This window comes from Falco biarmicus, chromosome 1 (assembly GCF_023638135.1).
Source record: "Falco biarmicus isolate bFalBia1 chromosome 1, bFalBia1.pri, whole genome shotgun sequence".
NCBI lineage: Eukaryota > Metazoa > Chordata > Aves > Falconiformes > Falconidae > Falco > Falco biarmicus.
The window spans coordinates 103,402,013-103,413,916 of NC_079288.1; the positions used below are offsets into that span (position 1 = coordinate 103,402,013).

General features: G+C 46.6%; 1 protein-coding gene across 4 annotated transcripts in view; it reads left to right on the top strand.

Moving 5' to 3' along the window:
• The window catches only part of SHROOM3 (shroom family member 3), a 52,153-nt gene that overhangs the window by 37,529 nt on the left and 2,720 nt on the right, over positions 1-11,904 (top strand). For 3 of the 4 annotated variants that reach the window (XM_056354934.1, XM_056354925.1, XM_056354949.1), the window contains exons 5-8: positions 1,243-1,319; positions 5,019-5,930; positions 6,993-7,511; positions 8,344-8,494. In XM_056354934.1, the coding sequence (XP_056210909.1) occupies positions 1,243-1,319; positions 5,019-5,930; positions 6,993-7,511; positions 8,344-8,494 (1,659 nt within the window). The remainder of the gene's footprint in view (positions 1-1,242; positions 1,320-5,018; positions 5,931-6,992; positions 7,512-8,343; positions 8,495-11,904) is intronic. The other variant, XM_056354939.1, reaches the window with a different exon arrangement.

The following is an 11,904-nucleotide window of genomic DNA, read 5'->3' on the forward strand; positions in this document are numbered from 1 at the left end:
TACATCAATCCATAAGTGTCTATTTGAAAGGGAAGTATATGTTTAAGAGCTCTTTTAATTACGTTTGTTTCTGATCTGTCTCCAATACAAAACCACAGCTATGAAAGTGTGGGACAAAGCCAAAGCAAAAAGGTGATTTTTAATTTTGTAAAAGTTTTTATTTTTGGCCTTTTTCCCATTTTTTGTAGGTAATGTTTATTTCCAGTTTAGCAGCAAACTTCTCTGCCTCACTGTATGTTTTTCAGGGCCTGGTGTACCGTGTCTAATGTTTCTTTCAGGCTGCATATAAATCACGTTGCACTGTCACTGTAGGGATTTGTTCAAAGATATAAAGAATTTGATAGCCATATGGAATTATTAGCGCTCAGTCTTCAGAACACATTCTCAGCCTTCCTTCCTCTCTGCTTTTTAGTCTGTCTTAGCCTGCATATCTCCCAGCTCCCAGGCTCCTAAATCAAGATCTGTGCTTCTCTCCCTCTGCAGCAGCACTGACCAAAAAAGCAAATTACTAAGGGTGTGGGGAAAGGGGCAGTGAAATGCTTTCTGCTGGAGAGATCGTACGGGAGAAAATACCAGCCTCTTCAAAAGCAGGCTGAGCATTTGCTTTCATGTCTCATAATAGCCTGGTGTCTGATGGTGGGAGCTCTAGGGCAAAGAGAGTCAGATTCACAGAGGCATTTCAGCTGCAAAATTTATCTGGTATTAGATGACAGAAATGCCTAAAGAAGAGGTAGTTCCTGCCCTTTGGTTTTCAAAAGAACCAAGTGCCAGACTTTGTGATGGTTTTCAGCACCTCTGCCTGTGGCTGGAGTGTCCAGCTTTTGTGGCATTCAGTATCTCTGCAGCGCTTCAGTCCTGTTTTGGCACAGATTGTTCACTGTTTAGCTTCCCCGGTTAAGGCTGCTTCAGTGATGTCTCAGCTTCTTCTTGCATGTAGAACAGAGGTGAACACCCAGATCCCACTGATACTGTTCAGCATGTTTTTAGAAGAGTCAAGGACTTGCTGAGAGGTTTTAAAAAAACATTTTTCTGAATAAGTCTGCCTGTTGGTCCGCAGTCCATCAGAAAAAGGCAGACAGGTCCTCTAAGCAAGAGAAGGGTGCTGGAGAGCAGTAAGCCATGCTGGAGTATTCCACCCATGTGTATATGGCACAAGCTGTGCTCTCTTCTTTCTAGGAAGCATCAGTGCTTTGTTATTTTGTTCGCTTTCTGCTCACTGCTAATACTGTCTTTGCCCTCCAGGACCTGCTGAGAAGGGAAAGCAGTGAATTTGGCCCCATGGTGAGAGATCCTTTCTATGTGATCAGCGCAGGAGCCAGGTGGGTATATGTTAATGTCCCCTTTGTCACTGCAGGATCGGCTCTTGCCATCCTGCTGCCAGCAGCAGTTGTCCTGTGTTGTCTATATAAACAGATGGATCATGACAAACTAAAGAAAACATCTGCATGGACACAGTTGTGGGTGTGCTGTGACTGGCAGAGTCAGGAGGAGTAAGTTGCTGTGAACCCTTTTTTTCACGATAGACGTTAATTCACTATCAAGTCCTCCTCGTGTCACTTGGACCATGTTTCTGCAGCAGATTTCCAGTTACTTAACTTCCAAAATGTGTTTGATCTGCTGTTAGAACTTACATCCAGATGCTGTCATAACTGAAGGATTCTAAAGGAAAAATACCTTGATGTCCCGCTCTGGTATTCTCCAGTCCAGGATGCTGCATCCCCAAAAGCAAGCGAACATTTGTGTGGATTAAAACCAGGAGATTTCATTTACCTTGCTGAACTAGGAGCTTGCTTTGAGGCTGTTTTCCTTTAGGTAGACAGGATATTTTGTTCAGCAGCAGGGGAGAGAGAAATGTTTCTTAAAAATAGAAAAGTGTAATCATAAAACTATATTATTAGAACTTATGTAACTATCCACTTAGCAGTGGATTGTTTTGAAGTTAACTAGAACTGAAGTTGATCTTGCTGTATTTACATCGAAATAATAAATAGATGTTTGCCCTGAGCTCTGAGTGCCCAAACAGCTAACTCATATTACAGTAAAAACCATCAAGAAGGACCAAAAGAATTATTCACAAAGGAGCTCCGTTTCTCACAAACTTGCAGTAGATGTCAGCCCACTCTGTTGTCATAGTGGGAGTTAACAACGCTGTCTCCAAAGGTCTCACCCCTCAGCTCTGGGTCAGTAGTACTCAGCTAGGAGTAGAGGAAGGCTCCTAGTCTAGCTGGATCTTGGTTCTGGGTGGCTGGCCATTTTTGCCCCTAAGAAGACATAAATGTTGTTTTAGAGAGACTCAGTCTGCCTTCACGCACATCCCTTAATGATTATTTAAAACACACCCGTTTACTTTGATTTGGAATAACTTTTTCCATTTTTTTCCCTAAGAGAACAATACAGCTGGTTTAGTTCATTCTGCCTCCCCATTTCTTCTAGAGATGGCATTTCACCATTCTTCTCAATAACTACTTGAGGCTTTCTTCCCGCCACACACACCCCACACACACCCTGGCCCCAACCTATTTTCCAAGTAACAGGATTGAACACCCAAACTGAAGTTTACTGGGGCACGAAATGTAGGTTTCTCATTTTCATGCTTCAAAGATTATTGGTGTTAACAGTTTTATGATGTTTCTGCTGCATACACATCCTGCATGCTCTGTAAACACATTTCTTCTGGGAACGTGAGGTTGCTTTCTTGATCAGAATTGGATTGCCCCAGAAGATAAAACAAAAGGATGGGAGAAGACAGGAAAAAGCCCTGGGCTCTGAGGACACAGGGTCCCACTATACAGACTGCAAATCCTTCCCTACGAGCCTTAGCTGCCAAGTCATTTTTCTTATGTTAGTGCACCTGAAATGACCTGAAAGAGAACAAGTATGGGTTTTGGAAGCTAGAGGGCTATGGTCGTGCGCTGCTGAAGCTGGTAGAAGTTTTACATTTAACTCTCACTGAGAACGGGATCTGAATCTTTCACAGACCGAAAGGGACAGGTAGACCTGGAGCTTACCCATGTGTCAATGAGTCACAGAAGGAGTTCCCCTATTCAGGCACTGTTGAATGTTCCTGGGCCTCAGTGCGAGTATTTCACAGTCTGGTTCATAAGGGATTATTGTCAGGTCTTTAATCCATCCCTTAAGAAATGCAGTCTTTGCTGCCTCCTGTGATTGTCAGCCCAACACAGCTGATTTCTAGCCAGTCCTCTCGCATCTGACCATCACCATCCTCTCGCTGTCTGCAGCGTGCTCCATGCACAGGCCCTTCAGGGAAGGCAGTAGCAGGCAGTAGGAATTGTGCTTCTAGGCTTCCTTGGGACCCAGCTGCTTAATGTGCTGGAGAGGAGATGGGACCACCCCTGCCACTTCTCTTGCTCAAGGAGGAAAAACGTCAAACGGTGAAGTTACAGAAACCCTGGTCAGCAATCACTTGGTCTGGTTGCATGTGCTCCATGACTTACGCTCTGTGCTCGTGCGCTGCTCCCCAGGTGTCATACAACAGCTGTCTCGTAAGCACTGTTGGGAACGGTTCTTGCTCCACCAGTTTTAGAATCCACAATTCCTTCCACAGTAGGAGAGATCTTTCAATTAGAGAATTACCATCTGGCGTTTCTGACAAACACTGAGCATCTGAAAAGAACACACATTGCTACTGTCCAGGAACCACAGACCATACCAAGAGCAGTCTGTCTGGGAAGTTTCCCCACCCCCAGGCAAAGGCTGCCAAATTCTATTCTCGGTTACACCAGAATAAAGCTGGAACGACCCATGTCTTTGACAGAGTTATACTTACTTTGTACCAGTACATCTGAGAGCAAATTTGCAGCCCAAGTCGCAAACATCACAGATTGGCAGTGTTGGATTATTTGAACAGTGCATCTCAAGAACAGAAAATATATTGGCAGGAGAGCTTTATTGTATTTTATTGTTTTGTGGTATGGGTTCATGTTTTTGGCCATCTTCTCTCACATCTGCTAGTGGTATTATTACTGCTCATTTTGTTTTCCAGCTGAATAGCCATACAGGCAAGTGGGTTTGACTGTATTCTGAGCAGGATCCTCACTTCAAAGGCCAGACACTGTTTCTCAGACTCAATTGAGATGATCTTAGAAGACCTGGAAGGAATAATTTAATCTGCTGGCTTTGCAGCCTTAACATCCATTTGCAGTTGAAGAGTATGGGCTTTGGGTTTTGTAACATCTGCCAATCCGAGAAGAGCTCTTTTTTTCTAACAGGATACCAAGGCTCTAAGAGCTTTTTTAAATTATTTTTCTTCACGGTCAAAATAGTGCATTTTTTTGGCCTTGCTTTGTTCTCAGGGACAGTTGAATCATTTTAATGGTACCTTTCTGAAAGGAGAAGGTAATATTATGGGAAATTCCAGCCCATTAAACTTTTTTATTAATTCTAAATTTGGCTCTAAGCTTTCAGAGGTCTGAATAAGTTTGTTAAAATTCCTTTACTGAAATCAATTCTCCTTTATTTGGCATCGTTGTGTGATCAGTGGATGGAGGTGTATTGGGATTTAGTGGTGTACAGATACATTCATTAAGCAAAGTGAAGCTAAAATTCTTAAAATTTCCTGCAGTTGAGAATGGACTGATGGTGGATAATGTTAAGTCGTCTATCTTAACAGCAGTTGCTACTAGCCCCATCTGTACAAAAAAAGAAAAATCAAAGCAAGGCTGGAAAGGAAGCCAGGCACTTAGGTTTTCCTAATTTTTTTTCTATTCAGTTATTACTGGGATGCTTGCTATGTGTGTGCACATGTGTGTGTAGTCTAGCACGCACTGAAAATTATGAGAGATGGTGAGGGGGAATGGATCTGGCTCTGTGTCCCTAGCATTAGTAGACGGGATTTTACTACCAGTTTCAAAGCACAATTGCACCTCACCTGGATCAGCAGGCACTGACCCAGGCCTCTGATACGGTTGCATAATTTGCTAATTAAGGAGGTGCACAATAGCTTTTCTTGCTCATTGATTAACTATTAATCTTATCGTGGTCTGTCTCTTGGTATTTAGGTCTTTCGGCAAGAAAGAAAGAAGCCACTCAGAAAAATGGGCGTTCACAAGTTATTATCCCCACCCTCACCACAGCAGCGAGGTTGTCACCGGGTCCGCCACACTGACAGAGAACCACAAGCTCTCAGAACTTTCCAGGCCAGATAGCAGGACTTCTGCGTTTGTCCCATCCCCAACAGAGGCAAGGAGTCACTATCCTGAGCAAAAGCAAGGCTTTAAACCCTTATTCCTTAACCTTACTGCTGGATCTGGCCAGTCCTCCCCTAATACGCCCACCCAGACTCCCTCAGACTTCCAGAGTGTGGGTGATGGCCAGGCTCTGAGACAGCACCAGGCCAAACGAGATGCCGCTCCCCCTGAGGGCAATGGTAATATTCAGGCACAGTCTTTGGATGCTGTCCAGGATAGATCCCCTGAGATTCCCACAGAAGAAATGATGTGGAGAAGGAAAGCTGGGCTACTTCACAGATCCCTCCCACCTAAAGTGGTGTGGGCTCATTCAGTCAAGGACAGCTACCCAAGGGCTATGGTGTCTCCTCCAGCAGCTGGGCCAAAGTTCTCCCACAGGTGGCAGTCCCTGCCAACACAGAGCAGCACTTCTTCTGACCCAGAGACTCCTTCTCCCCAGGGAACAACCCATCTCCGCATCTCGGAGTCGGCCCTGCAGCTCACACCCCCGCCATTGCTGCAGGACGATGAAGATGACGAGGTGTTTGTCATGCCTTCCCAGCCGGGTGTAGTTGCTCCACCTTTCTCTCCCCCACTGCCATCCCGTCCTTTTCCTGAGCTGAGCTCTTGCACTTCTGCAAACAGCACGGAGGAATTCCCACCTCCCCCTCCACCGGCGGCGCTTGAGGGGAATGGGACAGCTGGAGACAAATCCACCAGGCTCACAGAGGAGGCCAGAGTGAGGTAAGGGAGGGCTGTAACACAGCATCTCGGGCGCTGTAGGGCCATATACAGTAAGATATGCGGGGCTCCAGACAAATGTGACTGATGGCAGCTCTGCGTGCCATGACGACCTACCCACAGCTGCTAGCTGTGCAGGAAGCTTGCAGAGGAGTGCATGCGTTGTAAGGGGAGAGGGACAGACAGACTCACTGCCACTAGACTTCGCTGGCTGCCACGAGCATTGTCAAACGATGTGGCCAGGTCAGGGCACTAAGCAAGAAGGCAAAAAGCTTTACAGCCCATCAACAGATGCACTGTGGCAGGTGCTTAGCCAGCAAGGCAAAGGGGGCTATGGGTGAGAAACTATGCTGGTCTCCTCCCTGCAGTTACCGTACAGATTTCAGTGGAGTTGCTTCTTACTCGTGCCAGCATGAAGGATTAAAATGGCTGCTGACTCCTTCCAGTTACTGGCTTTTGAGAGAGAGCTATGAAAATCCATTATGGTTTTTCTAAACAGTTAGAATATATTTTAGACCTGGCACAAAATAACGCTGTTATGAAACAGTGACCATCTGCCAAGAAGCAACAACACAAATATGTCACAGTCATACTGTATATTGAATTTTTCCTGAAGGATAGGACTTTGGGCTAGGTGCCCAGCTGGTCTAACACAGCACAGCTTCCCTCACTCCGAGGAGCTGCTCTTATTTCCATCTGGGAAGAATCTGGACAGGGCTGTGGTAGTGGTTGGCTTTTCCAACATTCAGGGGACAAATAAGTATAGGCTGCTCAGGATGGTGAGATGCAACGTCCCCAGCCTTTGAGCAGAAAACAAAGTGACTTGTCACTCACTGGTTCTTTCTGTGTTGGAATAACAAAATGGCAGTGTCCAGGTTGAAGGGACAATATGCTTCTGGTGCCAGTAGCTACATACTGTGGGCCTTTCTGTGTTGAAATCAACAGTAAGATGCAAAAATAAGTGAGAGAGAAGGAAAACCTACTTGTTGTAGGCCTTCACCATGTGTTCACAATGGTCCTGTGTGGTAAATTTATCTTCATCTCACAGAATTTTTCTGTCCATAGCAGCTTCAAAAGCTTTCCCAAAGTCCTGGCTGAGAGGGAGATACCAGGGTTGGGCACCAATACTGGTGAGAATAATTGGCCCCTCTTGCCACCTGCATCAAAGAGGACTAGCTCTCCATCTGCTGTGGATAAGCAGCACCCGTTACCTGCTTCTTCTGAAGGGCCTCAAAGTGCTGATAGACAGGCTGTAACTCAACCTGAAGGCAACCACAGAGAGACAGCAGTCATCACCAGAGAGTCAGAAAATGGCAGCCTGGACTCCGAGATACTCAGCGCAGCACCTCCAGTGAAGACAAAGAAAAAGACCCCAGAGGATATTAAGTCAGAGGCTCTAGCAAAAGAAATTGTCCATAAAGACAAGTCTCTGGCTGATATCCTGGATCCGGATTCCAAAATGAAGACAACCATGGACTTAATGGAAGGGCTTTTCCCCAGTGGAACCAGCTTGCTGAAGGAGAACAACATGAAAAGGAAGATGACGCTGAAGAAAGCTAGCAGGACAGCCATTGAAGATGACACGTAAGCGCTGCTTGTTTGAGTTGTGGGCTAACGTTGCAGCAGGATTCGCTGCTTGCTTGCTTATAAGGACAAGCCTGTGCTGGATTTTTTGCATCTGTATAGGTGGATGTTGGCGGAGAGTGAGTTTCTCAATTCCCAGGCGCGAGGACTGGCAGGGCACTTCTGAATGCCCTTTCTCATGAGCTCAGCTGTATATGAGGCCTTTGAGCTCACCTTGCTGGGCTGCGTAGATAGTGATGCAGAGCTTGGTAACAGGCAGAAATGAATCATCTGTGGAGATGTTATTTGATTTTGCTTTCTTAACCTTTGTAATCTGAAGCAAGTCAGACAGTGACAGAGAGATGAGAGTAAAATCAGGACCAAAACAGTGACAGGCAGAAAGATAATGAGAGGCCAAATTTTGGAAGGAGGGATGAGGGCACCTACTTATTACAGGGGGGTGCAAATATCAGCCCAAGTTCTCTAGTGTGATTCTTTTTTTGAGGTAGAGACTCCCACATGACAGCTGGGCAACCATACAGAAATAAGTTGTAATGCACCAAGCCAGATAAGATGGTCAGGCTAGCCATCACCAGCAGAGCTGTGCTGATTTACCTTCAGCTAGGATCCAGTCCTCTATGGAGTTGTTAACTAGCGGACATGTCCACAGCGTTGGCGCAGGGGAGAGGAAAGCAGCTGACATGCACCCTCTGATGGCAGAAATCGGCCCTTTCCTTGGTGGTTAATAGCGCTGGGAAGGTACCAAAGAGGGAGTGCTGGAAAACCATGAATCTAGGCATGGGTAAAAGTCAGGCTCGGACTCAACTCCTCCTTTTTCTTCGCTGTGATGTAGGAGAGAAGAAAAGGAAGCTCCTGTAACCCTGGTCACCTGTCCTGCTTATTACAACGTTTCAGCACCCAAAGCAGAATTGCTGAATAAAATCAAGGACTTGCCAGAAGAAATAGATGAGGAGGAGGAGCTGCTGGACATCAATGAGAAGAAGGTAAATTCAGCACACACCACCATTTATTTGCTGGTTACATTTCTGACATAAGAATAAGCCCTAAAGTAAAGTGGACTTTAATTTGATATCAGCTTTTGGAGGTCCCAAGTTGCGTGGGGGCTTGGTGCATTTAGGCCACCTGTGAAGCTTTGTTAGGATGACCCAGACTGACCAGAGAGCTAACCTGAGTACTCACTGCAAATCCGAGTACAAATCTTCCACAGCCCCGAGGCGGGTCTATATTATGCCAAATGCTGAGCGTACAGGTTGCAATAGGCAGTCCCTGTCCCATAGCGAGGAAGGAAAAGGGAGAGGTGAAGTGATAAGCAAGGACAGCGCAGGTTAGGAACAGAGTCTAGCTAGTGACGAGGTTTTACCCTAGGATTTTCCTCTTCAGTGAAGCAAATTCACCCAGTTTACCTGCTGTCAGCACTCACTGCCTCCAAAGAAACATTGGTTACTTTTTTCCCCCTACGCCTTACCGTTTCACTGACCTGCTGAAAGCCATGTGCACCTCAGCAGCTCAGTCAGCACAACTTCCATGCAATGACTTGGCTGGGAGGAGAGCAGAGCAGGAGAGGAGGAAACATTTTCCTCTTTTATTGCGGCTACATTTCACCGAGCAATGGCCCCTGCAGTTCTTGCTGTAGGCTTAGGTGCCCTGTCTCCCAGGGCCTTTGCAGGGCCTTCTAATTTGTCCCTGTGGTTGCCTCACATTGGTTACCTGGTAATTACAGACAATGTTGCGAAGCTCACAGATCCCAAGGAGCCACAGGCAGGTAGTTGCCTGTCTGTGCCTCCCTTCACACGCCTCCTACCTTTGTGTCAAAAGCAGCTCTGCCTGCCTGCCTGCCTGCCTGTAAATTAAAAACATCCTACGCTGCGCTGGACAGAGCAGCACAGCCAGCACAGCCCATATTTCATGCTGTTTGTACAACAGCAGAGTTTAAACATACTGAAAGACACAAATATTCGTGCAAGTCCCATATGCTGTAAAATAGTACTTAATTCTTCCTGCACTGAAATCAGACATGGATTTAAAGAAAGGCTCTCAAACTCAGCCTCTAAGGCAGGGGTCCTCAAACTTTTTAACCAGGGGGCCGGCACGCAGATGAAGTGGCAGGCAGCCATTTGCGGCTGCTTGGTTTCCCCCCCCAACCCCTGGCGGGGAGGGGGGGTCAGGGGGGGTCTGTAAATACCGGGGGCCGGATTGAGGACCCTGGGGGGCCGTATCCGGCCCGCGGGCCGTAGTTTGAGGACCCCTGCTCTAAGTCAAAGTGCAGAGAATGTATGTGTCTCTGGCACAACTACACCTTTTCCCTCTGGGTCTTCATCCCCATGCAAAGTATAAAAAAGCAGAGAGATCTGAGGCTGGGTGATGTTTGCGAGTATGCAGTTTGTCCTGCAGCCCTGATTTGGAGAGCTCAGCTCTCTCTCGTATTGCCTTACTGTTTCTGTTCTCAGCTTTTATCTGAAAAGCAAAATCTGCTCCCTACCAGGCTGTAATACAAGGACAGCTAGAATGCGACCTTCATCAAGATGCTCAGTAACACAAATTATGAGTACCAAGTGAGTAATTAGCCCTATTTTGTGGAGCATTTGAGGTGCAGGTAGGACCCTGTCAAGTCTTTAGGAGCTGTCGTGCCATGCTATTGGAATGGGTTAGAGATCCTTGCTGTGCCTGCCATCTCTTATTTCTGTGGTCCTACACAGATTCAGGGTGGCAAGTCTACACAGATAGATCATACATGTGTTGCTAATCAAAAGCACTTGCCTAAGGCCTTTGTCTGCTGCTTTAATTATCTAGCCCAAGACTTCGGTTGTAGAGCACCCAGCTTCAAAGGTAGTCGCAGCTGCTGCCTGTAGCATTTGATCGATTCTTGGGGTGCTGTTCACTTGAAAGCGAGCCGCCTGCTTATACCAATGTGAAAGGTAGGGAGCGATTAAGATGAAGGTGCTGGTCCAAGGAGTCAGTGGACACGCTTCAAGCATCTGACGGGCTTGCAAGTAGATGTGAGCCTGCCATGGAGGACAAGTCCCAGGCCTGAAAGGTTACATTTGCATGGAAAAACAGAAATAGATGGGAGTGACTAGGCCCAGACAGCAAGATCTGCCTGGCATGTTTGTTCACGGTCTGTGTGAAACAACGTTTGCATAGTCATTATCTGAAAAGGCAGCTACTCTGAGAGGTCATTTGGATAAACCAAGCTCATTTCCATTGTAAGTATGCAAAGGAGCTATATTGGTTGGCACTTGGGATTGCAGGAGAGTCCCTGATTAATGAACACAAAGCAAGTATTTTGCAGTCTCCCTCCAGCTCCCATGCCTTCAGAACAAAGGTATGTCACTCCCTACAGTCCCGCAGCATCCGGCTATGGTTGGAGGGCCGGTGTGCACCTTGAGCAAAACTCCTGGAGCAGGGAGGAACAAGTGCCAGTTCCGAGCAGCTCGGTCCTTCTGAAAACCTGTTGAAGTTAATGCCAGACTTTGTGTCCAGCCTATAGGGTCCTGCTATAGAGTTTTCCCCTAGCATCGTAATCCTTGAAAAGAGATCCCTTCTTTTGCCCTCAGGGTTTGGTCCAGCAATCAACTGGTGAGGACTCTGGATCTTTCTTTTGAAGGGGGCATTAGCATCATAGGCACAGGGAAGGGCGAGTTTTGGTTCTTGTCTCTGGGTGCTACCTGTTCTACTGAGGGAAGAGTCCAACTAAAGGAGTTTCGGCTGTCCCTTATCCTAGCAGGTGGGATTTAGTACCACCTTTGCTCTCCTCTCCTCCCAGGTAACAAACACCATGATTTAGCAGTCATTCCAGCATAAGCCTGATAGCTGACGTTTGTTTTAACAGAAAATTGCATTTTATTCAGTCCTTGCGTACATGTGGAAGCTGACAGTAGACTGTAGTGCAGCCAGGAAACCATGCACTCCAGAGGACGCATGCAGAGCATACCATCTAGTGGTGTCTGGCTAAACAGTGCTGTTAACTTCCCGGCTGCAAACCCAGCCTTTTAAACCCCACTCTGCCAGGCTACTGCTGGGGATAAGGGCTGGTTCAGAGCAACCCCCAGCCTGACCTGGGTTTGCAGATCCTTTCTTCTTTGAAGTAGACTGCCTTCCTACTTGAAATGACCGTCGGCTTTGACGGAAAGAAGACTTTGAGATAGTATTTTCAGGCAGCCTTGTGATTTACTTCTATTTCATCCTGCGGTGTTTGTATGCAGAGTACATTTACGTACACGTAATGGCGCCTCAGCGGTGCATAAACTGGAAAATACCTAACCCTTGTATGAAAAGCTTTTCCTGCTCTCTGTGCTCTCACTTCTGAGTAAACGGAAGCAAGAATTCCAGGCCCCAGGCCATAGACTTTTGCATGTCTTTTCCCTAAATCCTAACAGAAATCAGGATCTCCAGC